This window comes from Catharus ustulatus, chromosome 1 (assembly GCF_009819885.2).
Source record: "Catharus ustulatus isolate bCatUst1 chromosome 1, bCatUst1.pri.v2, whole genome shotgun sequence".
Taxonomy (NCBI): Eukaryota; Metazoa; Chordata; class Aves; order Passeriformes; family Turdidae; genus Catharus; species Catharus ustulatus.
Window position 1 is genome coordinate 17367452 of NC_046221.1, and position 23884 is coordinate 17391335.

The 23884-nt window shown below is 38.2% G+C and overlaps 1 protein-coding gene across 2 annotated transcripts in view; it reads right to left on the minus strand.

Annotated features, from left to right (window-relative positions):
• Nucleotides 1–531: 531 nt before the first annotated feature.
• The window catches only part of GPR158 (G protein-coupled receptor 158), a 189184-nt gene continuing 165831 nt past the window's right edge, over nucleotides 532–23884 (minus strand). Inside the window, exons 7-12 of one of the 2 annotated variants that reach the window (XM_042779214.1) lie at nucleotides 23297–23535; nucleotides 13091–13229; nucleotides 9067–9172; nucleotides 7003–7149; nucleotides 5432–6254; nucleotides 532–5305 (exon numbers count right to left, since the gene is read on the minus strand). In XM_042779214.1, coding sequence (XP_042635148.1) covers nucleotides 4800–5305; nucleotides 5432–6254; nucleotides 7003–7149; nucleotides 9067–9172; nucleotides 13091–13229; nucleotides 23297–23535 — 1960 coding nt within the window. In that variant the 3' untranslated portion in view covers nucleotides 532–4799. Of the gene's footprint in view, nucleotides 6255–7002; nucleotides 7150–9066; nucleotides 9173–13090; nucleotides 13230–23296; nucleotides 23536–23884 lie in introns of both variants that reach the window. The other variant, XM_033054595.2, reaches the window with a different exon arrangement.

Below are 23884 nucleotides of genomic sequence, written 5' to 3' on the forward strand. Positions count from 1 at the left end.
CATTCAAAAAATTTTATAGGTCTCATCCCTCTTACTGAGTCATCTCTCTCCCAAGGTAAACAAGTTGCATTTACAGCTGCCATTCTCTGTCATCTTTTTTGTTCCCATTCTTTTTTATCTTTCCTATACCTGTTAGACACATACTTGACATGAGGATTTCAGGCATGCAAACACATAGTACAGATGAGCTATAGGATTTTACAATGACATAGTAAAATGTGGTCTATTTATTTCCTTTTTTGTTCTAACATTGTGATTACCAATAAATTCAAAAGAATATAGAATGGACTCTAGAATTTTGAGAATAAAAATTGCAACCACTGAGAAAACAGAGTATTTCCCTAACATGAAATCCTGAACATTGTACATATCTGCTCTAATGAAAATATAAGGAAAACCCAGAAAATTAAAATGGCATGATCTGATCATAGAAGCTGTAAAGTTAGTTACTTTGTAAGTTTGATGGAAAACCCACTCAGTTTGGATCAGTAATGACTTCAGAAAACCACAACACAAAAGCCTGGAAACAGATTTAATATAAATGTGCTTTATTGCAGAGAAGTTACATTATTTACATGCTGCAACACATTACAACATAAATCTATCAAGTATTTCATGGTGGATGCTGTTGGTTGCCAGATAACATTGTCATAAGAACCACATTATAAAGTGAAGAGACTTACAGCTTTATATACTCTACAACTTGGAGTAGCTAAAATTTTAAAAGTCAAAGGCAGTGTTTGCTCAGGCCTGCCTGTTGTCATATGCATGCAAAAGCCTAAGGAGAGCAAATATAAACGTCTTGTCTGGTTTCAGGTCTATGATGCCACCAAAGCTGATGATAGGTGTTTACTGATTTATATTTTAAAGCACATAATCTTGCATAAATGATACAAGTCTAATAAGATTGGTATAAATCTAGTTATTTATAAACCATGGCTTAGAAATAAAGGAGAAATGCAGCTTGCACATGCATTTAGAAGGACAACCTAGCAAATGTTTGTGACCTTCATGTTTATTGTCTTTTCTCTTAGCAGATCTGCCAGAAAACATCTTTATAACATCTTTACTCTAGAGTTGCACTTCTCTTGGCTGAACAATGACAATGAAATTCCAGAAAAAGACATCTAAGCAATCTAGTCAATATATGCTGGTGGAGAAAAATTTATGAAATACAAAACATTATTTATGTCTAACTTAGTATGTCTTCATTAAGCAATGCTTCTAGCAGCATCATAGTGAAATAGGATAGTTGAGTGAAGTTTGGCCCTTTATTTTCTCAAATGTGAAATAACTTAAGTCCCAATTGAATCTGTAGCCCAAAAATCAGTTGCTTAATAAATTGCAGTAAACTTTTTTGTAAAGGAAAGTTTCCAAATTCGGTCAGTCTTAGGGAATGTGACTACAATGAGCCTAAAGAACCACAACAGACAGTTTTTAAGAAGTGAGGGAAAGGGTCAGGATGAAAGAAACCTAAAACAAATGAGAATATACAAGCCAATGCCTTCCCTGGTTAACCAGCCATCGCTGTTTGCTTGCTGTGCAGTTGGGCTGTTTCACACCAGCCAAGGAGTGGGCTTTGTTGCTGTGTTTCTAATGAAGTTATCTTTTAAAAAAGAAAGAAAGGGAAAAGAAACCGAGCGAGTACAGATATATAGCGGTGGCACAGACACAGTCATGCACGAAGGGCTTGATCCTGCCGGGAATGCAAGGGGCAGTGGTACTGTGCAGACACTTTGCCAATGTGGATCCCTCATCCTTGGTGCACAGTGCACCCCTCCACAGCTCCTGCAGAGCAGGGCATGGGCAGTGTGGCCTTGCTCAGCTCTGAGCTAAAGGATGGAGGGCCAGATGAGCAAGGGCACATGGGCTGGTGCCTGTTCCTTGCAGCCATCTGTCTCCAAGAGGCAGTGAGTACATACAAATATCTCCTTCCATGATCCTTCTGTAGATGCCCACTTCTAATCTCACAGTTGGGCTCCGGTAAAAGAGCCAGGGCAGTCTGCCATAAGCTGTCCTCCCATCCCAACCCCAAAAACCACTGCTGAGACTGCAGAACTTTCCTTCAAAGATAGGAGAGGTGTGACATGGTCACCATTTCAGAAGGTTTAAAATTGTGTATTTCTCTGCACACAAGGTCAGTGAGCTCCTGGAGGCCTCCCAGAAAACTCAGTTCCTAGGATAGGCTTCTTCCCATGGAAATACAGGGTTATTTTCTCTCTGAAAAGCTGATCAAGTCCCACTGAAGCTGACAAGACAAGTTACAGACAAATCCCATAAGTGTGTGGGACTGGGAAGGGAGAATCTGATAAAATAGACACCATTTCTATTCTCAGCTCTTTTCCACACTGTGGACAGAGCTGGGTTTGGGCTGCACATGGAATGCCTGTGGCACTGTGTGTGTAAAGTAGGTGCACTGATGTCCAAAGCACCCAGACTCATATGCCTGTCTCCCTTTCATGGGTGGAACAGGGATTCTGGGTTGAAGGGTCCCAGTCAGATCTCCTAGACCAGAATTATGCCCTACAAAAGAGGGGTGGGAGAGTCAGACAAGCCCAGGGTAGTAAAGACCTAAGTCAGCAGACCCCCATGGTGGAACTGAGCCCTATCCTGGGTGACCAGGTTGGCTGGGGAAGTTCAGTCACTTAATCTGGAGCTAATGAGCAGAATTTATAAGTGAGGCAACATGTTTAGACAGCACCAAGACCTGAGTCAACTTGTCCCCAGCTGGCTCAGGTGTTGGCACATTCTAGGTTTGGGCTTAGCAGCAGCAGTAGGAAAATCAGATCCATCTTGATCTGTCAGTCTAGACATGCCCATAGACTCCCCTCCTTTTTAAAGGACAGAAAAAGTCCTCCTCATGTCCACTTTGTTTAAGTCCCTCTGCTCATTGCATTTTATCTTAAGCCACTTTTTCTATGATGCCACAAAAATCAGTTTATACTACATACGTGTATGTGCATGTGTGTATTAGATATGACATTTATATATATATATTAAACATATATAAATATCTATTTTTATATATATTATATATATATTAAACAACACATTCTATTCAGTCATCCACATTTCATGTTCTACCACCGAATCCCATCACTTCTCTCAAATTGCACAAGTTCTTTAGGACTGAGCTGTCTTTGTTTTGGAGTACACTATGTATAGCCAATTCCTGTGAACAGCACTTTACTGCTACTGCATTGAGATGGCTGGGGCTGTTTCATTACTACTGATACTCCTCAGAACTGTTCAACATGTCCTCAGGCCCTGAAGGTGAACTGTCACTGAGACTCACAGTTGTGAATGGGCCACCTATGAATTAAGCTCATATGCACAATGAGGACTGTATCTATTGCTGAAAAGTAGCACTGTATCAAACACTAACTTTTACTGTAAATGTACATATAAATTTTAAAAAAGTCAAAGCATTTTGGAGAGTTGGAGAGAGATGCCATGACTTCTGTTCCCAGTATCGCTTACATTTGCATATGTGGGGAAAAGTAATATTTTGGAATTCTCTCGTCACTCCAAGAGCCAATTTTTTGATGTTTGCCAACAGGGATAAACAATACAGTGTTGCATTATAAATAAAATACCTCCCAGAGCTGTCTGGCTTTAGAAAAACATGTGATCATTTCTGGAGTATATTCATTGTCATTCTTGCTTGTCTTATTTAATAGGATAGGTTCAGTATGAAATACTGAACAAGATCATCACCATCAATGTTTAAATTAAGATTTCTTGTCTCTTAGATGATATTTTCCAATTAGTAACAAAAACCCAGATAAGTTGTCCTAGGACTTACCAGTATATGCAGCTAAGACGACTGAATTTCCACTATTAACAAAGTCTAGGAGCATTAACAGGGAAGTGCATAACTTAGTGCATATAAAACCCCTGAACAATACAGTATCAAATTATAAATATAAATAACAGAGAGTAAACAAAAAAAAAATATCACTATATAAATCACAGGAAAGAAAATAAAATAATCTCCAAAGCCCGAAAGAATTTCCCAATACGAATTACAGCTTCCATAGCCAGTGAGAGATTACTGCAATTCTATATATATATATTAAAAAAAGGTCTACAGCAGATATTTTAACTTGCAATTAGAAGACAGTATCTGCAGATTGCATAAATATGTTGTTGTGTCACATAATATCAAAGTTATTTGCAAAAATTATACAATCTGGAATGCTTTAATATGAGACACAACAATGTACTTAAACACACAGTAATAAGAAAATGAAAGCAATAATTTTATAAAATATTTTTGGATGCATTGAGTTAGCAGTGCTGTTTAGATTAAATATGTAAAATGAAAAGTCGTCACTTTAATAAGCTGCTCATTGATACCCCTTTTTGCCATCAGGACATGTTCTATGTCCCACTTCTGCTGGATCTTTAAAGTCCCAAGGGCAAGTTACAGCCAGTTACGGCATCCAGAAATAATTTGGTTAAGATCTACACTGTGCGTTTGTTATCATCTTATTATTTTTTTCTTTTAAAACAGAATTGATTTCACAAAGGCAGATTTCTTTCATTGACACAGTAAAATCCTCGGAGCAGGGACCATATTCTGGGCACTGCTAATCACATTGTTGGCACTCAACATATAAATAATAACAACAATAATGATAATTTACTTTGCTTAACTCCTACTTATTTGTAGTGCTGATTCCCTTGATTTAAGTGATGCTCCTTAGGAATTTTCAGATCCTTTTGGCCTAAGTCCTCTCTGTCTTTCCTGTTGTCTGTCTTCTCACTGTTGCTACTCTCCTCAGTCCGAAAGCCTCTTATTTTCGAGGTGCTGCTGTTTTATTTGCACTTATAGCAGTGGTGTTCAATAAAGCTACACTTCTTTCTGCATTTGGTAAATCTGCTGTATCATACTCCCAAGGGCAGACTTCAGCTCGAGATGCTAAAGGTTGCTGTAGGTAACTAGTTGGCTTATGGGAGTTAGATGAAAGCACATTTCCCTCAGAAGAGGCAATTTTTTTCTGTTCAGCCAATTTATTGAGGTTTTCCTTTTCTGCTGTTTTCTGGGGCAGCTCCTCCCGCTCCCCAGCACGGGTATTAGGTATATACCTATTAACATTCTCACATTTCAGCCCAGGAGAGACCTGGGACTTGGAATTTGACTGATTTTTCTCATTTTCAAAGATCTGCTGCTCTTTTTTCTCCTGAGTGGATACTTCCACCTTCTCTGAGCTCTTTTGATTTGACTGTTGGTACCCCTCAGGTGTCTTCAGCTTATGATGAGTCTTCCCCTTTGGCTGGGAAGGGTGGTTTTTCTCTGGCTCTGAGGAAGCAATAGACACATGTTTTTGAGCTTTAGAGTCAAAAGGCACAGGACCAGGAATTTGGTCATATATCTCCCAAGGACAAACTTCTCCTATGTCGAAATTGTCCTTGTTCAGAGACTTACCTGGGCCTGTGTCTGGATTTGCAGATGTTTGACTAACCCTTTGCTGTTTAATAATTCCAGATTTATGGCCTTTCTTTGTTTCCTCAGACTGGGTAGAGTTTTTCCGGTGGGAATCCTTATGTTCCCCTTTATCGGAGACTGAGTGCTTTTTGGTGGCCTCCTTACCCTTCTGATGAGATTTATGAGATTTAGTGTTTTCTTCTAGACTTTGTGTTTTACCCGTTAGTCCCAGAGTCTTTTCCTTGGCACTAGCAATAACACTGAGGGATTTTTGTAACACAGATGTTCTTGGATGCAGAGGCTTCTTGTCGGCACTTAAATTATGCGCACTTACTGATTTGCACACCAAAGGGACCGATTCAGTGGAGACAGCTTCAACCTTTTCAGGAGCATTTTTGGTTAATTTGTTACCATTCAAGGAGTCCAGAAGTGTTTTCTCAGAAGCTATAACTTCTGCACTTTCTGTAGTTAAGCCATTCGGTTGTTCTGTTTGATCCCTAACATGATCGTAAGTGCTGTGGGACTTTTTTAAGGAAAAGACTCTGTTTTTCAAAGTCTCTTCTTTTGGCTTTGCAGAGCTTGTGGGATCCGGTGGGTTTTTCTTCAGTGTGGCCAAGTTCTTCACAGCACTGTGCTCCATCAAGTCCTTCTCATCCCTGGAGCACTGCCTGGTGACCGTCTCAGGAATTTCTGTAATACGCCGCATTATTGAGCGCCCCAAGCCCTTTTTAGAGCACCTTTTTTTCTGGAGATGTGGATTATTAGCAATCATCTTCTTCCTTTTATAGATTTCAAGCTGAGCGTATAGTTTCTTCAACTCATCCTGCAAAGCAAAGTGAATGGCAAAAGTGGTATTTACACAGTGAGTACAGTCAAACAAGCAGCCTGATGAATGCAGGACCTATTGCTCGAAACAGAGCATTAAACTCATTTCACTGTCTTTTCTAATTCTTGAACATGCCATTTCCCCATCAACTTGAATCCTGTTTTTTTCCACTTTACAAAAAAGTTTAACCCTTGTGCACAAACATGTTAACTTTCCACAGCATACACACTTCATATTAATTTATGCTCTTTCAGATTTCCCAATGCTGTGGTGTATACTTTCCTGCTGAACTCTATAGCTGTTTTTTAATCTCAGAACATAAGGCCTTTAATCATGTAAAATAAGAATACAGTAGTCTTCATTAATCAAATTATTAAAATTTTATCTTTATAGTTATGCATGCTTATGTAAAGGTTACATACAAATGACTAATTAAACTGAAACCAAAAGCTATTTGCACTTCAAGATAATTCAAAGAATCTATGTAAACTGAGAAACAGCTCTTGCTGAGGATGATTCCTCCTCCTTAGCCACCACTATGACTTTTATTACAACTAGTAATGCAGCATCTCTTCGCACTAAAATAAATGCTTCCCATGAGACTTTACATGACCTGATACCACAATCATAAAAGATCTAAGCTGGCATTTTTCAGCTGATATCTGCAAGTTGCAGGTAAGTTGGAGTTTTCTTGTAGGAAAAAGTGTTCTTGAAAAAGAAAGCTATTTAAATGAGTTACATGTACCCGAATATCTTCAGGATCCAAACTGTGTTCACTCCATGCTGAGTTGATACTGCTGTTCAGATAGGATCCAGACCGACCCATATCAAGTTCATCTTCATAAGCTTCTGTAGCTATATCATCTCTTGGGTTATTGCTTGAATGTGAAAACTGCAACAAGTATTCACAAAAAATATGTTTTCATGAGTGCAAAAGTTTACTTCAAAATCAGTGTAAGATCTTACAACAGTTTTTATGATATAGTGACCTTTCTATAGATTTGATGTGATACTCAAAACATTACTGTAAGCTCCATTGACTAAAGTAGTGTCCTATAGAGTCTCAGTATTATATTGAAGGAACTCTTATTAATGATGGCTTAACTTGATAAATCTTAGACATTTGCATAACGAAAAAAATTCCTACTTATTTTGATACTTGTTTGAACTTCTTTAAATGTTATTTCAATTAAGCTGGCATGAAAATAGACTTTCAGGCATTATTTCCAATTAGGCTGCTAAAACAGTAAGACGCTATTTTATACAACATACATCTTCATAATCCTGCAGAAAGCAATTCTTCTATTTTAGATCCTAACCCTGCAAAGGAAGACATAAGGTAGAAAAAAAAAAAAAAGAAAAGAAAAAGAAAAAAAAAAAAAAAAGAGAAAGAAGCTAATGAACTAATGAAAAAGTTGAAAACTTTTTTCTCCTATGTTTCACCAAATCCTTGAATCAGGAGTTGGAGTGAGGTTGTCATTATTGTTTGTTCATACTGATTCATTCAACTGAAGTTACTATTGTCCACATAGTCATCTGTCTTCAGGACTTTATGAATAGAACTAAACCTTGTGAATCTCAATTCTCTGAATTCTTTGATGTGTTGGAAGAAACGTCTGTGCAGTGTAACACAGATAATAAGCTAAAAATGAAAATGTTGATCAGTAGTTATGAGTCAGCTTCAGAAAGGTCAACAAATTTTCTAGGCTAGTTTAGAAAGACACCTCTGGAGATACGCTATAAAGCACATTAATATAAAATAGAAAATATAAGATTATTGCTAAAGACCAGAAAAGTAATTTAAAATAAAACAAGGTCATGCAGCATTAAGGTTGCATCAATGAGTCCCTTGTTACAACTATTCAATGTACATATATTTGACAGTCATCAGCATACTCTGTTCTGACTCACAGGAAAAAGGCAGGAATAGCTTCATTAACCTGAAAATTCTATCAACCTGAACTGCTTAATGGTCTTTCTTCATATGTAGCTTTCAGCTTTACTGCTATTTTGACTTTTGAGGTTTTGATTAATACGGTTAGTCATTTCAAAACCCATTAAAGTCATTCCTTTTGCTGGGGTACTGTCCTAAGAAGGAAGTACCACTCCATTCCTGGGGACTGTTGCTAGGGAGGAGCTGCCTACAGATCTCCTGCCCCTGGTGAGGCAACACTGGGGCTTTGCTCCCTGTGCCCCTGGGATGTGTCCAGGCTGCAGCCTGGGGGCTTTCTCTCCTCCTCCCTGACTCCTGCCATCCCTGTCCACTTGTGCCCCCACACACCCATCCTGGCAGCCAGCACGGCTCCTGGCTCCTGACATAGGCATGTCTCCTCCCAGTGTGCAGCATCTCCCTGTCCCAGGCTCTGACCTGAAAAGGATTCTCCTTTTCCAGCCTGAAACTGCCTAGTTTAAATCTCTACCTCCCTATCTCATGGCTAGTCCAGCCTCCTGATTCCAGTGCTTCTATGCCCTTGCCTAATGTCTTTATCTGATCTCAGCTAACTCTGGCAGCAGCACAATCACACAAATGCCTAAAAAAACCCCCCACCATTAGGCAGGATTCTTTCCTTCTTGTGTTAATCACATCAACATTTTAAGTACTTTAAACTCCTGAAATTTTGAAAGCTGAAGGAAAGAAACTTGGAAAATGTATACTTTTAAAAAATAAAACCAATACAGCTTTCAAGGTAAAATAGCCAAATCCTCCTTTTCTATCAGTTGCTGCTAGATTTACACAGAATTGCTTCTGTATGACAACATTTATCTTCCTCAGTCTTGGCAAAAGGAAAGAGACAGCAGACTCAAATACCTTAGGGATCAGAAGTAGCCCAACAGTGACTGTCACAGTCAAATGTGTGTGTGCAAAAAACAGCATCAGCATCCAGTCAGACTGAAGTCTTGAAGCAAGAATGAATCTGAAAATAAAATTCAGGGCTGCAATTCACTGCATTTCTTCAGTGCATTAGATTTAATATCTTTAATATTCTTCAGGTTTCTGTTCACTGAATGGCCAAATACAACTGGTTTTGTTCTGTACTGCTTTCATACAGACTAAAAATTACATCCATATGCTTTCCCTATATGCTGAAGTTTCAAAACAACTCTGAAAAAAAACCCCATCAACAAACCAAAATATAAAAAGAAATAACAGACCTTAAATTATACTGCTTATTCCATCTTTCTCACCCTATTGAGCAGTCTTTTTGTTTTGTGTATATTGTCACAGCTTCTTTGGCCCGAGTTATGGCAGCTTACATACATTCAGGAGCTGAAGGGATGGTTTTAGGTTAAGCACATGTACTCTGATGAATTGCAGTGCACTTTATAAACACAGGATGTCCACAGATCACAGCTACCAAGTACAGCTGATAAGCCATTCAAGGGAGAACTGAACTCAAATGCATTTTAGCAGGGAGCAGAGAAATGGTGTTTATTGCAGGACCGCCCAGCTCACTGCTGCAGGGTCCAAGAGCCTGTGAATGCTTGGAAATGAGTGGCTGAACTTCTCAAACAAGACAGTTCCTTGCTGAGCTTTCTAAAGGAATGGTAGAACAAGCAGTGCAGTTAAAGCTGAAGCATGCTTGGCTTGCCTGCTTTGGTGAACTCCCAAAGATAGAAGCAGTAAGCAGTGCAACGGATGAATGGATGTACTGCTGGCTTGCATTTCCAGGTTTACAAAAATCATTCAGATAGAAATGACATTTACAACTTATCCAAGTTCACAGATGCACATTTTGAAGAAGCTTTTGTTAACAGAAATAGTCTGGCATGAAACACTGGCTTACATGCTGTAATAATAGTCATAATTATTTGTTTAATACTTTGTAAATGCAATGTTTTATGAACACAAGAAAATATTCCGATTTATTAATTCCTAGAGATTTGTTGCTTCGGGGTGTGCAGGAATATGAGCAGGCTCAGGCCTGAGATTTAATAAACTGAACACAACTGAACTGATGAAGATGACATAAGAAACTGATGGATGTAACAAATAATAGAGTAAAAAGTGAACAAAAGTTATGAACAGTGCTGTAAGGGATGGCAAGATGGTTAACGGGGAGTCATGTGAAAGATGGCCAAACTTCACAGGTAATTTGATCGACCTTTGAGGGAGCAGAACTTGCAAGGTCAGTGGCACTGATGTTACCATATCAGCAACAGCAGATAAGATTGTTATTACCTAGCTAATGGCATCACAAATGCCAAATTTAACTACAAATGTAGCAAAACTGTGACCAATAGGAAAAAATAATGAGGGTGGGTTGTTTATTTGGGAGAAGACAAGGACTGGGACAGATAGGGGATAATGTAGGTGGGGGGAAAACAAGCATGGAAAGAAGGGGGGCATAAAATGGCTAGTGAGATGTAAGCATCTTGTCACTGAGCTCTGCACCTGACGTATCTCCCATCTTCCCATTAAATCCTTCCTATGTGTGATACCAATCTCTCCATGGTGCATGTGTGTGTGTGTGTGCAACTGATGAGCAAACATCAGGCAGCACGTAGGTGACCACCTGGGGAAGACCCAAAGTGTCAGCCCAGGCCCAGTGGCAGAGGAGGAGCAGGAGCAGGCTGTGTGTGTTGGATCTGCACTGGCCCCTGTGGCCAGCCAGGGGCTGTGCCCTGACATGGATTTGCTCGACCTGCAATGGAACCAGCAGCCAGATCCATCAGACAGAGGGGAGAAAGCACCCACATCCTGATGGCCACTGGATTTGGTTAACCCTTAATGGGTCCAATCCTCAGATTCTGTGAAGGCTGTTCTGCTTGCTTTATGCTCCAGACCTTGACTGATTAAGGTATCCATGCCATACCATGCCTCAATGAAAACCCCATTTGTAGTAGCCATTAGCTCTAGCAAAGATAGGATTTCTATTTTAATGAGATTTTTTTCCATACATATTTTGGGTTTCTCAGTAATATAAGAGAAAGAGAAATGCAGGAATTTAACACTGTGCTGATATGAAGATAATCCAGAATCCTCTCTTTCTGAAATGGGAATACTTTCAATGGAAAACAAAATGCAAACAGTTCAAGGTTTTATTTACTGCTCACATCAATCTTCTATGAGCTTTGGGAGTTTTTAAACTGGATGGCTGCCTTGTAGGTTTCCTTCAAGGCTCCAGTACTTTCAACTTCATGACAATTTAGGTACGTCATATAAATTTGAGTTTTACATTTCCGCCCTTTTCAGAACTTGGCATGGAAGATGGAAGCAAAAAAAAAAAGTAAGGTAAGGAAATGGTTTAAGAGTTGTGCATGCAGAAATTGACATAATCTTGGGATCTTGTATGCTTTTTTCAATCTTATCTATAAAAACTACACAGTAATTCTTCAACAAACTAGCATATATAGACAGATGGGAAAGAATCAGTACAAAATGTACATTAAAAAAAAAAAATAAAAGAAGGAAGAATGGGATCAGCAGACCTGCAGACACAGGATTGTCAATAAGACAAACAGAAAGACTTAATCCCTTTCTGTTTCCTTCATATGGCATATACTAAAATGCCATGTTTTCCCCTTTTCCCCCCTCTTTCATCCAAGGTTACTTGCCTCCTGTTCAATTGTTGAAAGAAACTTGCAGTCCAAAAAATAGCTCTGAACTTCTAACATGATTCAACACACAGTTTAGGAATATAAATTATTGGTGAAAAATTGATTGAGAAGCAGTCATATTGGTTATAATAAACTTAAAAGTATTGTAAGTGAATTTTACATCTATCAGGAATTAAAAGAAAAATGCTTCCATCAAATAAAGATTTTAAACAATAACTTTGCAGATGTTTGTGTTAGGGAGTATAGATTTTGAGTGTATGTGGGTGTTGATATACAGGGTTAGGAGAAGGAAAAAAAATAGCATGCCTGTAAAATGCAGTGAAGTGTAAAACAATGATAAGAGGAAAGAGCAGCAGGAAGGAACAGAGATGAAGGATTTGCTTTGCTGATGTTTACTCAGAAAAAAATACAAAAGCAAAAATCCAGCAGACAAGGAGCAATGTTAGTGCCAAGACAGACCAAGGAACAGACAAGAGTATTTGAAGACTGGAAGTGAAGCAATGTAGGAAAAAAACCCCAAAACATAGTAGATAAATTCTGCTAGGAGGCAAAAGAAGGTGTGAGAATGTCAGAAGAAAGTCTTTAGAGATTTACAGGATGAGATGAAACTCATGTTAACTGGTTCTTTTGCATTTTCTAGGACCAATTCATTTTCACAGAGTACTCTGTAGGAAAGCCAGATTTAGTAAATTTTCATGTAGGTCAAGCAAAGACCCTTATTTATTTGTTACTACCCAAATAATTTACGAAAATGAAATGTAGAGTTCATTATAGATTTTAGAAGAAACACGGGCTTTATATTACTGATACAGCATCATATACATAACAATTTTTAATGTCAGCATATAAAACACTATGCTTCATGCCCAAACAATAATATTACATATAGCTGCAGCTCACCAATCTGTTACACACCAGCAGTTCATACAAACCAACATTCTTACCTGCTGTTTTTCTAGGGATACAAAACAGTGAGCAGTATGTAGATGACTGAAGACAAAGACAGTTGTTTTGCTATACCTAATTTATCATATATACTGAACTTTGATCCAAGAAAATATCACCAAACTATACTGAAAAAGAACCCCTAATTATAAAATTTCATATTCTTGAATCCCATGGGAACAGTTTTAAATTTAGTAAGCACTTCATTTATGGAAACAAATACTTATAAGACCTTTCATTATGCATCCTATCCCATTCACCCATTCTAAGTTGCACCATATGAAACCTGAAAGATAAATGGTTAATTACTAGATCTACAGATCACTTGCCTAATTGTATGGAATATAGCAGAGATAATGAGCTCATTGTGAACTGCAACAGCCATATAACGTGGCTCATGAAATGCTGATGGGACTGTCCGCACTGCATAGCAGAGATAAACACCCCACAAGAGGAATAAAAATTCAGCTGTGAGAAGAACAGAAAGAAATAATTTGCAATTAGTTTTATAGATGGAAGGAAATTTGAAGCACTACAGTATCTTCTGTATGTGTGAGTATCAATGCAAAGACAACAGATGTATATAAGTACACACATAGGCATTCAAACTCTTTTGGATATTGTCACTGTATATGATACATTTGGTTTTAATTTTACACATATTTTTCCAGATCAGGAACCTTTGCATTCATGGCATTTCAGTTTTTTAGTTGACAAAGTTTGAGAAAATGTCTAAAAATATCTTGCTTGCTTTTATAATCAGTGCTACAGAAGTCTGCCACCACTTCAAATAACAAGTATTTTTAATTGTAGCTCTGGTTCTTGTTACAGAGGCAGATATAGTGCTACTACCAGACTACATGCTTTTAAGACAACACTTTCATTTCAAAGGTTTATAACTTAGATAAAACAATATATTTTCTGTTTAAAAAAACCCTCTTTTCATGATAATCAATTCTGCTGGTACCCATAATATGACTTCTGAGGGTCTAGAGCACTTAAAACAAACGATGAGTTTCTGTTAGGAGAAAAATGAGTAAAGGAAGAAAGGAGGAAAAGTAGGATGTCTGAATCAGCCTAAATGATTCAGTTAGAGATAGCTCATCTGCACCCAGCAGTGTGCTGACTTCAGCTCCCAGTGGACAGCCTGATGTGACATCATTTTGATATGAATGAAGTGATTTCCTAATCACCTTGAAAAAACTCCCAGAAAAAAAACCCTGCAGCTCTGTCATGTAGCTATGAATAGAGCTGGTGCCAATCCCTTGTGCCTTGCAGTCTGGGTTGACAGTGGCTGGAAGTGTTTGAGTGTCACCCAGCAATGTGCAGTTCCATGTTAGATCCCTGCAATGCCAGCACTGTTCCAGACCAGCTTCAAAAACTCTGATCCCATTGTTATTCATACACTGTCTTGTTGAATTTTTGCAATAAAAACTACAATTAAATGCAATATAATAGAAAATTAATTCTGTTTCAGATTTGTTTTTGCCAATAATTTTTCTATACTGTAACCATTCCTGGAGATCAGTGACATGACCCTGTGGTAGTGATCAGCAAATAATTACTGGTCTGATTTCAGAATTGACACACATGCTTGTGAACCCCACCACTAACAACAGACTAAAATACAACATCAGCACTGAATATCTCATTAGAACAGGTCTTCCAGTTCCTCCATTTTTAGTAGTCCACAACTGCTGTAACCATAATATATTGTTATACCATTTTGAAACTTCTAATTTTGCAATTAATTCCAGCTAAAATCAGTAAGACAAAATCTAAAATGAATTCTGTTACACAGATCTCTCTGTGCTATGACAGGAATTCAGTTTGAACTCTGAACAACACTTTGCACATTTCTTAATGAAAAATACATGTTCTATCTCCAAGGTCATAACTTTTACTAGAACACATCCTTACCAGTTACATAAACCTGAACATCTGAAGGGGCATAATCCATCCATACTGCTGGTTTCCTGTCCTTCCTCACCAAATCCTCACCAATAATAAACTTTCTGATCTTTTGACTAAGTAATAGTATGATTTGAAGCCTAACTGAGTGTCAAAATGAAAAAAGTCTTGGTATGAATCGCTGAGACTGTGTGTCCCAGCCTGGTTTTGAGTTCAACAAAAGCACACGTGCAGGTTTTTCCCAAACTTGGGCAAACTGGTTGCTATTCCATTTAATTTCTAGAAAATGAGTTGTGCTATAAATGAAGTCTATCATTCTTGTTTCTTAAAAACTCCTGCATAGAATGACTTACCAAGCCATCTTGATCCTGAAGTCTTTCCTGACCAAGTGGAATACAAAATTGGCTTAAACGAAGTAAGAATAAAGGTTTTTTTACAAATTTTAGCAGTTTGGGTCTTTAGCTAGTTGCATCACATATGGCACAACATGGCACTGAAATGTATTGCTCTTCAAATGACTTAATTTATTGCTTTAATTGCTCCATAATGATTTAGAAGAAATTGAAAAGCAGAAAATCATTAGAATTAGGCTGCTAAAGCCAGATCACTATATCTTACTGTCCTGGCTTCTATGGAAATCCTTCATACTAACAACTGTTCAGCAGGGCTCTTCTAACATGCCAGACAATGCCTATTTCCCCATGTTTTGCCTTTCATCCAACCTTCCCCTGCTGCCCCACATGAACATCAAAACTGAATAGATGAGCAAATTGTGAAATAACAGGTACACTCCACAAAACTACCCATGGTCTGTTCTTCCTCTTTCTCAGCTGAAGCAAGAAGAGCCCCAAGTTTCTTTCTGACGGAAAAGATCAGGTACAAGTGCTAACAGAGACTGAGAGTTTGAAAATGTTTGGTTTCCAAAGAAATAAAAATACCCATGTAAAGTTGCATGTGCTGAAGGTATTCTTACTTGAATTAAAGAGTGAGGGCCGAATTTTGCTTACTTTTAGAAGAAAAAATAAAATTTCTGTAATTTTTAATTAGTGGGTTTTGAGGGGGGCTTTTTTGCATACAGAGCAAATGAAAATGAAGAAAACATACTTCCATTAAAAAAAACAACAAACCCTTACAACCAAAACATTCTAATTAGCTGGGCGAAGCAGGAAGGCAGGTAGCATATGATCTCCAGATCTGATTAAGTCTGAAAATTTCAGTTTTCAGTTTCACAATCATAGTTACATGGAGTTCTTAAGACAAGAGGCAATTTCAAAGTATTAATATACTGCAGCATAACAGTAGTTTGTACCACTCAGTGCACAATGCTTTTAGAAAAGCTTTACATTTAGAGCAGAGTTGGCATTCCTGTCTGCAGATAATAATTACTGTGACATCTGGTATGGAACACAAATACAGAAGAGCTCTTAAAACATAAGGTAAAATAACAGAGTTCCTTTACTCACTTAGTCCTACATTACCATAATTTCATCAGCAATGACAAAACAAAACAGACTGATAGAAAACCAATTTATTATCTAAACCACTAATTAAACAGCTTAAATGTATCCTGTAAAAGCTGTGTTTGGGGGGGAAGTCAAGTTCCTGTAATTAGCTACAGATTGTTAATGAAATTTGCAACAAAAATCTGAAGGTGTTAAAAATTTTTGCTGTGTTGTTTTCCTACATGGCCTTTTTACTTTCTCAATATAAAGGTAATATATTAATGCATTTATTACTCTAATTAATAACAAAGCTATAACTAACAATAGATAGATAGATAGATAGATAGATAGATAGATAGATAGATAGATAGATAGATAGATAGATAGACGAGAACATCTGGCCAACATGCAGCAAGGTTCTAATGTACAATTAATCTCTGATTAGGTTGTTTATGGGACACTAATGACTGCTTTGCACCAGATATCTTTAATGGTCAAAATTTGTGAAATGTGATATGAAATTTCTATTTGTCTTGCTGAATAATTTTGCACTAAAAGTCCGGTGTAGAAAAGTGACTTTCTGACTATTAAAGGAATATTTTAGCATACTGCACATACTTCATACCTGAAAAGCACAAACTCAAAGCTCAAAACACATGATCTTTTATTCCTATGATTTAGCACAAGGCTTGTAAATTATCCCATTTCCTATATTAAGCACAAAACAAAAAAAAAAAAAAAAACAAAAAAAACCCCAACCCTTCCTTTCCCCTTCTGAAAAAATTATGGAAATTCCTAGGAGAGAGAGCTGCCAACTGTTCCTTGGACAGAAAATGCAGAGTCAAACCAATAAAGCATAAAAGGGCTCTGAAAAAAACCCTTGCATAGTTATTCCATAATTGTCCAAAACAGGCATTCAGATTTGGAACAAAATCTCTGATAGACAAGAGGTTAAGAAAAGGCATAGTTGCTTTAAAGGCATAAATGTATGCAGAAATGAATGGAAGGTAGGAGATGAAAATGAAAAGTGACCTCAATATGTCATGTGCACAAATGAATTAGTCTTTAAATATCTCTCTTTCTTAGTCACTGCCTACTTCTTATCCACAGAACCTTTTATCTGGTCTTTGCATTATCTGATCAACCTGCTTAGTATATTCGTTGGTGTTTAAAAATCAGGATTCTTCCTTGTCTTCATGATGCTGATTATGTTTTTAGAAAATGAAGCAATTTTGAGTATTCAGCTTGATCATCCAATACACTGGCCAGACTGCCCTGATGCCACTGGCCTGTTAGAACGAAGAGTGTCCCATGTCTGCTCATTTGAGATCTTTTTAGGCCACTGCTCATATTCTGCATCATACAGTTTGTGGTATGTATCTGCTTTACAGAAAAGGATGGACTCAGGGTTGTTATTACTGTCTTAAACTTTCTCAAAAGATCTTTTCTTAATATATTTTCTAGGTTTTGCTAAACATGCATTGGTCTGTGTTGCTTGAGCAGAAGGAAATCCCCAATGCTGCTTTCACTCTTGCTATGCAGATGTCTGTACTTTGCCTAATCAAGGCTGCCTAATGAAGAAAGCTCTGCAATTTGTTGCAAATGATATTTGGATGTCTTGTGAATGACAGGAAAGACAGCAAAGGGGGAAAGTGGTCTAGCACACATGCACAACTGACTTTTAACTCAGGTTCCTATGAATACAAAAAAAACCTCATTTGAGATCCCCATTCAATCCAAATTTTGCAGAGGTGATCGTTTTTTTGCTGTTTGGGTGCCAAATAGCATTTTTTGCTAAAAATAAGCATGCAGGGCTGTATTTGTAGCCAGTAAGACCATACAAATGTTGCAAATATATTTGACAAAGTTCTCTGAGCTAAAGGTATTGCAACATGGACAATCATATTAAATGGACCTAATATAACCCTAATCTCACTGTGCCTCAGCTCTACCTGTGTAAAACTGGGATAAAGCCACCCTGCCATTGCAGGACAACAGTGGAAATAAATTTCCTCATGTTTGCGTAGAGCTAAAGTCCTAAACTGTGGGTTTCCTTCCTGCCATGGTCAGGAGAGGAAAGTGAATTATTTCAGACCGGTTGCTTCTCAGCCCTCCTACCCTGGCAGAAATGCCATTCTCATCATTCTCTTCTTCATGTCAGCCCCTTGATGGAGATGGCTGTGGGCTCCTTGGAGCCAGGACACCCATTCCAGTGCTTGCTTGCACTCTGCTGTCCAGAAGCTGCTTGCAAAAAGACAGCCCTGAAAGATTAAAGCCCATTTTCATGGCTCTGAATGAAGCTTTATGTCTGACCGCACTTACTTGTTTAAAAAGCACCACAACAGGCCAAAACCAGGCCACTGCTCCCCAGGGATGGTGACATCAAAGCTGTGACTTGCCTAAGTTCAGTCGTATTCTGAACTCTACGCTGTTGGTAAAATAGCACTGTTCCAACAATTATACCATTTTTTCCCCAGGTTTTAAACTCTAATTACTAATTACCACTCTACTTACATCCATAACACAGCTATGACAACTCATCTATTTCTCTACCACACTTCACTACATTTTAAATCCCATTTACTGAAATGAAGGGAGCTATGGATCTGGAAGTGCAGCTCTTCCATCCGTTCATTCACTCAGGGTGCCAGCTGGAGCTGAGCATGCACCATTTTCAAACTGGAAAAAAATTGTGTCCTCAATTGCTCCTGTGTTGCCAGCCAACGCAATCTCTTTCTGCATCGCTGTGTCCAATCTCCCACCTGGAGAGTTGCACCATGTCATAGGAGAAGCTTTTTGCTTCAACTGAAAGGATTTTCATATATTTCAATGAACTGTGATTACAAGTCTTTACTGTTGAGTTATTCCCAGCAAATTATAAATTACCAGAGGTTTATCTTTCTCTCCCACCATATCTCAGCATCATTTAAATTAGCTATGCATAGCAATAAAGAGAGCTATTTGTGGTGAAAGAATTGATGGTGCCAGATTCAGACTTTTTTTCTCCCAGAACTTCCATGGCCTGTGACTGTGAAGGCTGAGAAAGAAGACATAACAGGTAACAAGAAAAAGTGCGGTAATGCAACTGTTAAGCCTGGGGGGTCCAGCAGCACACCCATCTTTGGTGCTGTCCCTCATACTCTTCCAGATTTACCTTATCCTAGGGTTGAGTGACATAAAACTGCACACAGTGCCAGTGATGCAGACTGTGGAAGGACTGCTGAAGAGGGGTACAGGGTAGCAGGAGGAGTGGTTTACAAGCAGAAAAGAGACAGACCTGAAGTTTACTTTGTGAAAGACTATTCTTTTCCTATTTCTGCTGCTAACATTTTATACACTCCTGGCCTTAGCACTTAGAATAAGCTTTTCACAAGTGATCACTATTTTTGTATGATACATTTTTTGAGTATCTAATGTGAGAAATGAAGCCAGATCCACACCAGTGCTGAATTCTAAGCATCTCCTGGTTCTGCTTTCCATAGAGTAGATTATAAACAGTACTCTGAAAAACCAGTCCCTCGATGTCTCAAGACAGACACTGAAAATGGATAATTTTGGCTTTGATCTTTGTACATTGATGCAAAGGGGAACATGTTTAAAAACGCCCATTTGAAAATGAACAGTTCTTTTTTCATTATGTGCTCTGAACATCACAGCCCAAATATGGCATAGGGCCACATCAAATGGGGATAACAAAAAGGAATAATAATCATTTATTCACTGAATGCAGCAGAGGGCCTGTAGAAAATTTAATAAAAGGGCCTCATAAGGATGTATTACAATGCCCTAGCACAAAACTGTACAGGCAGCCTTGATGCACAATTTGTCAGTGCCTGTCCTGGCACCTCATGCCCCCTTTAGATGCAAAGATTATGTATATTAAATATCAACAAACGAACAGTGGGAGGGAGTTCCTCTGGGAACAGTCTGAAAATACTCACTTTGTTCCTTTTCCTGGCTGAGAACATGCAGTGATTATGAGGAGTTTCATATTTGAAACCCTCCTGATGCCCAAGACCCAAAGCATGACCCTCAGATGTGTGGGCCATGGCAGTAGCTCAGCGTAGTGGAGCAGCACTCCTCCTGCCAGCCAGAAATCAAACAGCTGCAGGAGAAAAACATCTCCCTGTGCTTAGTTAATACCTGTCATTCACTTGTGGTCTACATAAAAACTGAAAAACACACACAGAATGCATGGTGGATTTTTAAAAACTTCCCTATTGATTTGGGGTGGAACTGGCCTTGTTGAAGTCAGGAACATCCACCTGTCAACATCCACCTCTGCTTTTGTGCTTGTGCATGAAGGTTTATCTCTCTGCCTGCCTTTGTCTCCTCCCTGGGGCTTTGTTCATTACACATATTATATTGTCTCTATTCCAAGTTTCTGGGAAGCTCTTTTAAATCCTGTGCCAACACCCGTCACACTTATAGGATGTTTTTCCCTCAGGATAAAGAACAATAGTTTGATTTGCAACACTGCAAGCCCTTAGGTACCAGAAGTTTATCACTTGGAGTTGTTTTCTAAGTCAAAATCTTATGGTGACAGGTAGAGCTATAGAACATATTCAGGCCATAGGAAAAAGGCTTTGTGGGTGAGTATTTTCTTCTGAGAAAGGCCTCAGGTCTTTCCCTGCAATCTCAGACTGTCAACCATGCCATGGCTTTTCAATGAGACAGATGCCCTCACCTTGAAAGGGATGGAGAAAATAAAAGAATAAAATAAATAAAAGAATAAGGCAAGTAGCAAATAAGCTACCCACAAGTATCCAACCCAACTTACAAACCCAAAGGAAAATACACAGTAACTTACGTTACATTATGTAGGTAAAATAAGATCTACTGAATGCTAATTTTTCTCATCAGCATATCACAGAGTACAGAGGCAATGCTAGAAGTGGTGATAACCGTTGTGTATAAGTCCCTATGTCTCTCACAGAGACTATTCTCTTAAACTTAATGGAAATGTAAATATCAAACATTCACTGCAATAAAAGTCTCCAGAGATATAGTCTAAGTAGCATCATTAGTATGGAAAACGCTTCATAAATCCTGATTCCAATAATGTCTGGTAGCATAAAGGATTCATCTCATTATGACTTTCTAGCAGAGCCTTGTTAGTTCTCACTTCACTAATCTGTGACCTTGAAAATTCCCTGTCTGCATTTCTGTGAAGTGTTGACAGCCGAGTGAAATAGGGAAGTATTCCAGCAAGGGCTACAAGTGACAATATATCGCAAAACACTCACTAGATTTATATAAAATACTGTGCCCGACTAAATTAAATGAAATAGCAAGTCTTTAATACATTAACATCCACCATTTTTATTTTAGGATTTGAAATCAAATAGCAGAATCTATAAATTAATTGCATATTATATTTTGCAGGGCTGCTGCCATAGGAACAAAAGGAATTCTGTGTTAAGGGCATTCCTTCTGACACATTTCTGAGATGAAGTATCTAAGTTTGGGACTAGTTCCTATTGACTGTAACCTTTTCAGGCCACTATTTGCAATAAAAATATTGAAGTCACATGCAAGCACACATACACACATATAAATATGTACATAGTCCACACATGTTACTACAGTAGGTGCAGTACCACTAATATGACTGCATAGTTTACTGAAGAGTTGCATAATTCTGTTTATGAGGTAGTGTGAGTAAGAAGACGGAATGACTGAAGAAATTCTACCCAATTTTCCAGGCTCGAGAGCTCACTTTGGTTCTACTACCCCTAAGTGTATTCTGAAAAACATTAAATATTCTTCTAAATGTAAGCATACCTTAAAAAACTATCCTTACTTTTTTTTTCAAAACTAGGCAGACAGCAACTTACGTAATTTCTTGCCAAAAGAAACAATTGATCATAATTGGGTATTAAGATCTGAATTGTTAATCACTACACCATCAGAATTATAAAACCCAGAGACTAAAAACATTTGTTGCCATTATGCAAAAACCACCACTATCAAAATATTAATAAAACTACACTGTCAAATGCACCAAAATTTTGATCCAAAATGGGTTAGTGCAGATGACATCATAAAGTGTTTCACATTTAATTATTTTTTGTTCATTTTACAACATCTCTGGCAATACTACATTCCATTACTGCAAAGTACACTCTCCAAAATGACCCAAATTGAGATGCATTTCAAAATATGCTCCTTTCTAGTCCTTTCTGCGTGGTTTGCCAGTGAGCATATTGACAGATGGGGTACCCCTGTGCCTGACTGCCTCTGAGATCTTACAGAAAGGAGAGGGAAGCAGAGCACAGGGGCACCTTGGAGCCATGGAAACTCCTCAGTGAAGCTGGCAGCACTGTTTTGTCATACGCTGACTTTCTATATGCCAGTCTTAGAGAAAACACTTCTGTCCATCTTGTCTGCACTCTCATGTGGAGAAGCCACCATTACCTCTCCCTAATCCTGAGCAGCAGAGTTCTGTCAGTGGCAGGTCCATGGGAGAAGTGGGGAAAGGGCAGAACAGTAGGAATTTATTTCAGATTTCAAAACACTGAGGTATTTGAGACAGCAGGTGGCTAGCCTGGGCTGTACATGAAATACTGGCTCTAGGTGGAAGCACTGTGTGGGAGAAAGCACATTATTTGCTCTGCTTTATATGACTTCTGCAGTATCATTTTTAGTTTCTGCCTATTCCATGCACTGAAAGCACATCTAACAAATACATCAAGTTGGTGCATTTGATGTTCATTTCCTATTGCCTGTACTTTGATACCAGTTTCTGTAAGGTTATGAATGTGTGGCTTTGGAAGTTCTTTCCCTCCTCACACAAGAACTCTGCCCAGTTCTGTGGTGCAAAATCAAAAAACTTTCATTAAACTAGTCACAATTTTTCACTTCAATAGTAGAAAAAACATTGAAGAGTTTCAATAGTAGAAGAGCTACTTCTTCCTTCTGCCTTCAAAGATGAAATGTCTTGAGCACCCATCACTTTGTTACTACAATCCAAGTTACAAACCTTTGAAAGTCATAGAAGTGTCAGCATATTTTGTTTCACTTCTCAGCCCATTTAAAAAACACATATGCTGATATCTTACTGTAATAGTTCTCACATATTAGGCAGTCTGACAAAACTTTAAGATATTCTAAAAGAAGAAAAATTAAAAGGCAACCAAGCTTTGTTTTAGAAATTAAAGATAAATTAGAAAATTAACATACCAACAGCCATCATGTAATCCCAGCGGTCTATGAGGCACATATTGAAGATCAGATGGTCAGATGTTTGCCCTTGACCAATGAGTGGAATGTTTCTCTCCAAATTTTGGGTTATTGCAGAAGTCCAGCCAATGAGAAACCAAAAGACTACCAGAAGAATAACAGACAGCATCCTCATCACTCTCCCACCTGTCATGTATGGAATACGCTGCGCTGTTCGGGACAGGAATACCTTCAAAACCCTGAAAAATTCAGACAGTGCAGAATTAAGAAAAGCAGTAATAGTGTCACAGGAATTAGACTTCCATTTTATTTCGGTACCAGATTATTTAAAAAACAAATCAACAGTCTTTCCTCGGACAGTATGTACAAGAAAAAAGTTTGGAACATTTTTACTTCATATTAATCATGTTTAAATGGAACTGATTGCTGCCCAGAGAGTGTTACATAGCAATAATAGAAAATATTAGCTATGCTTATGTGAGAGACATGCATTCACAGATTGTCATGTCAAGCTGTTTTGTACATTCCATCTCCCAGTGGAAGACTTCTGTCTTTGAAAGACGAAAGGTCATTTCCATAAACCAGCAA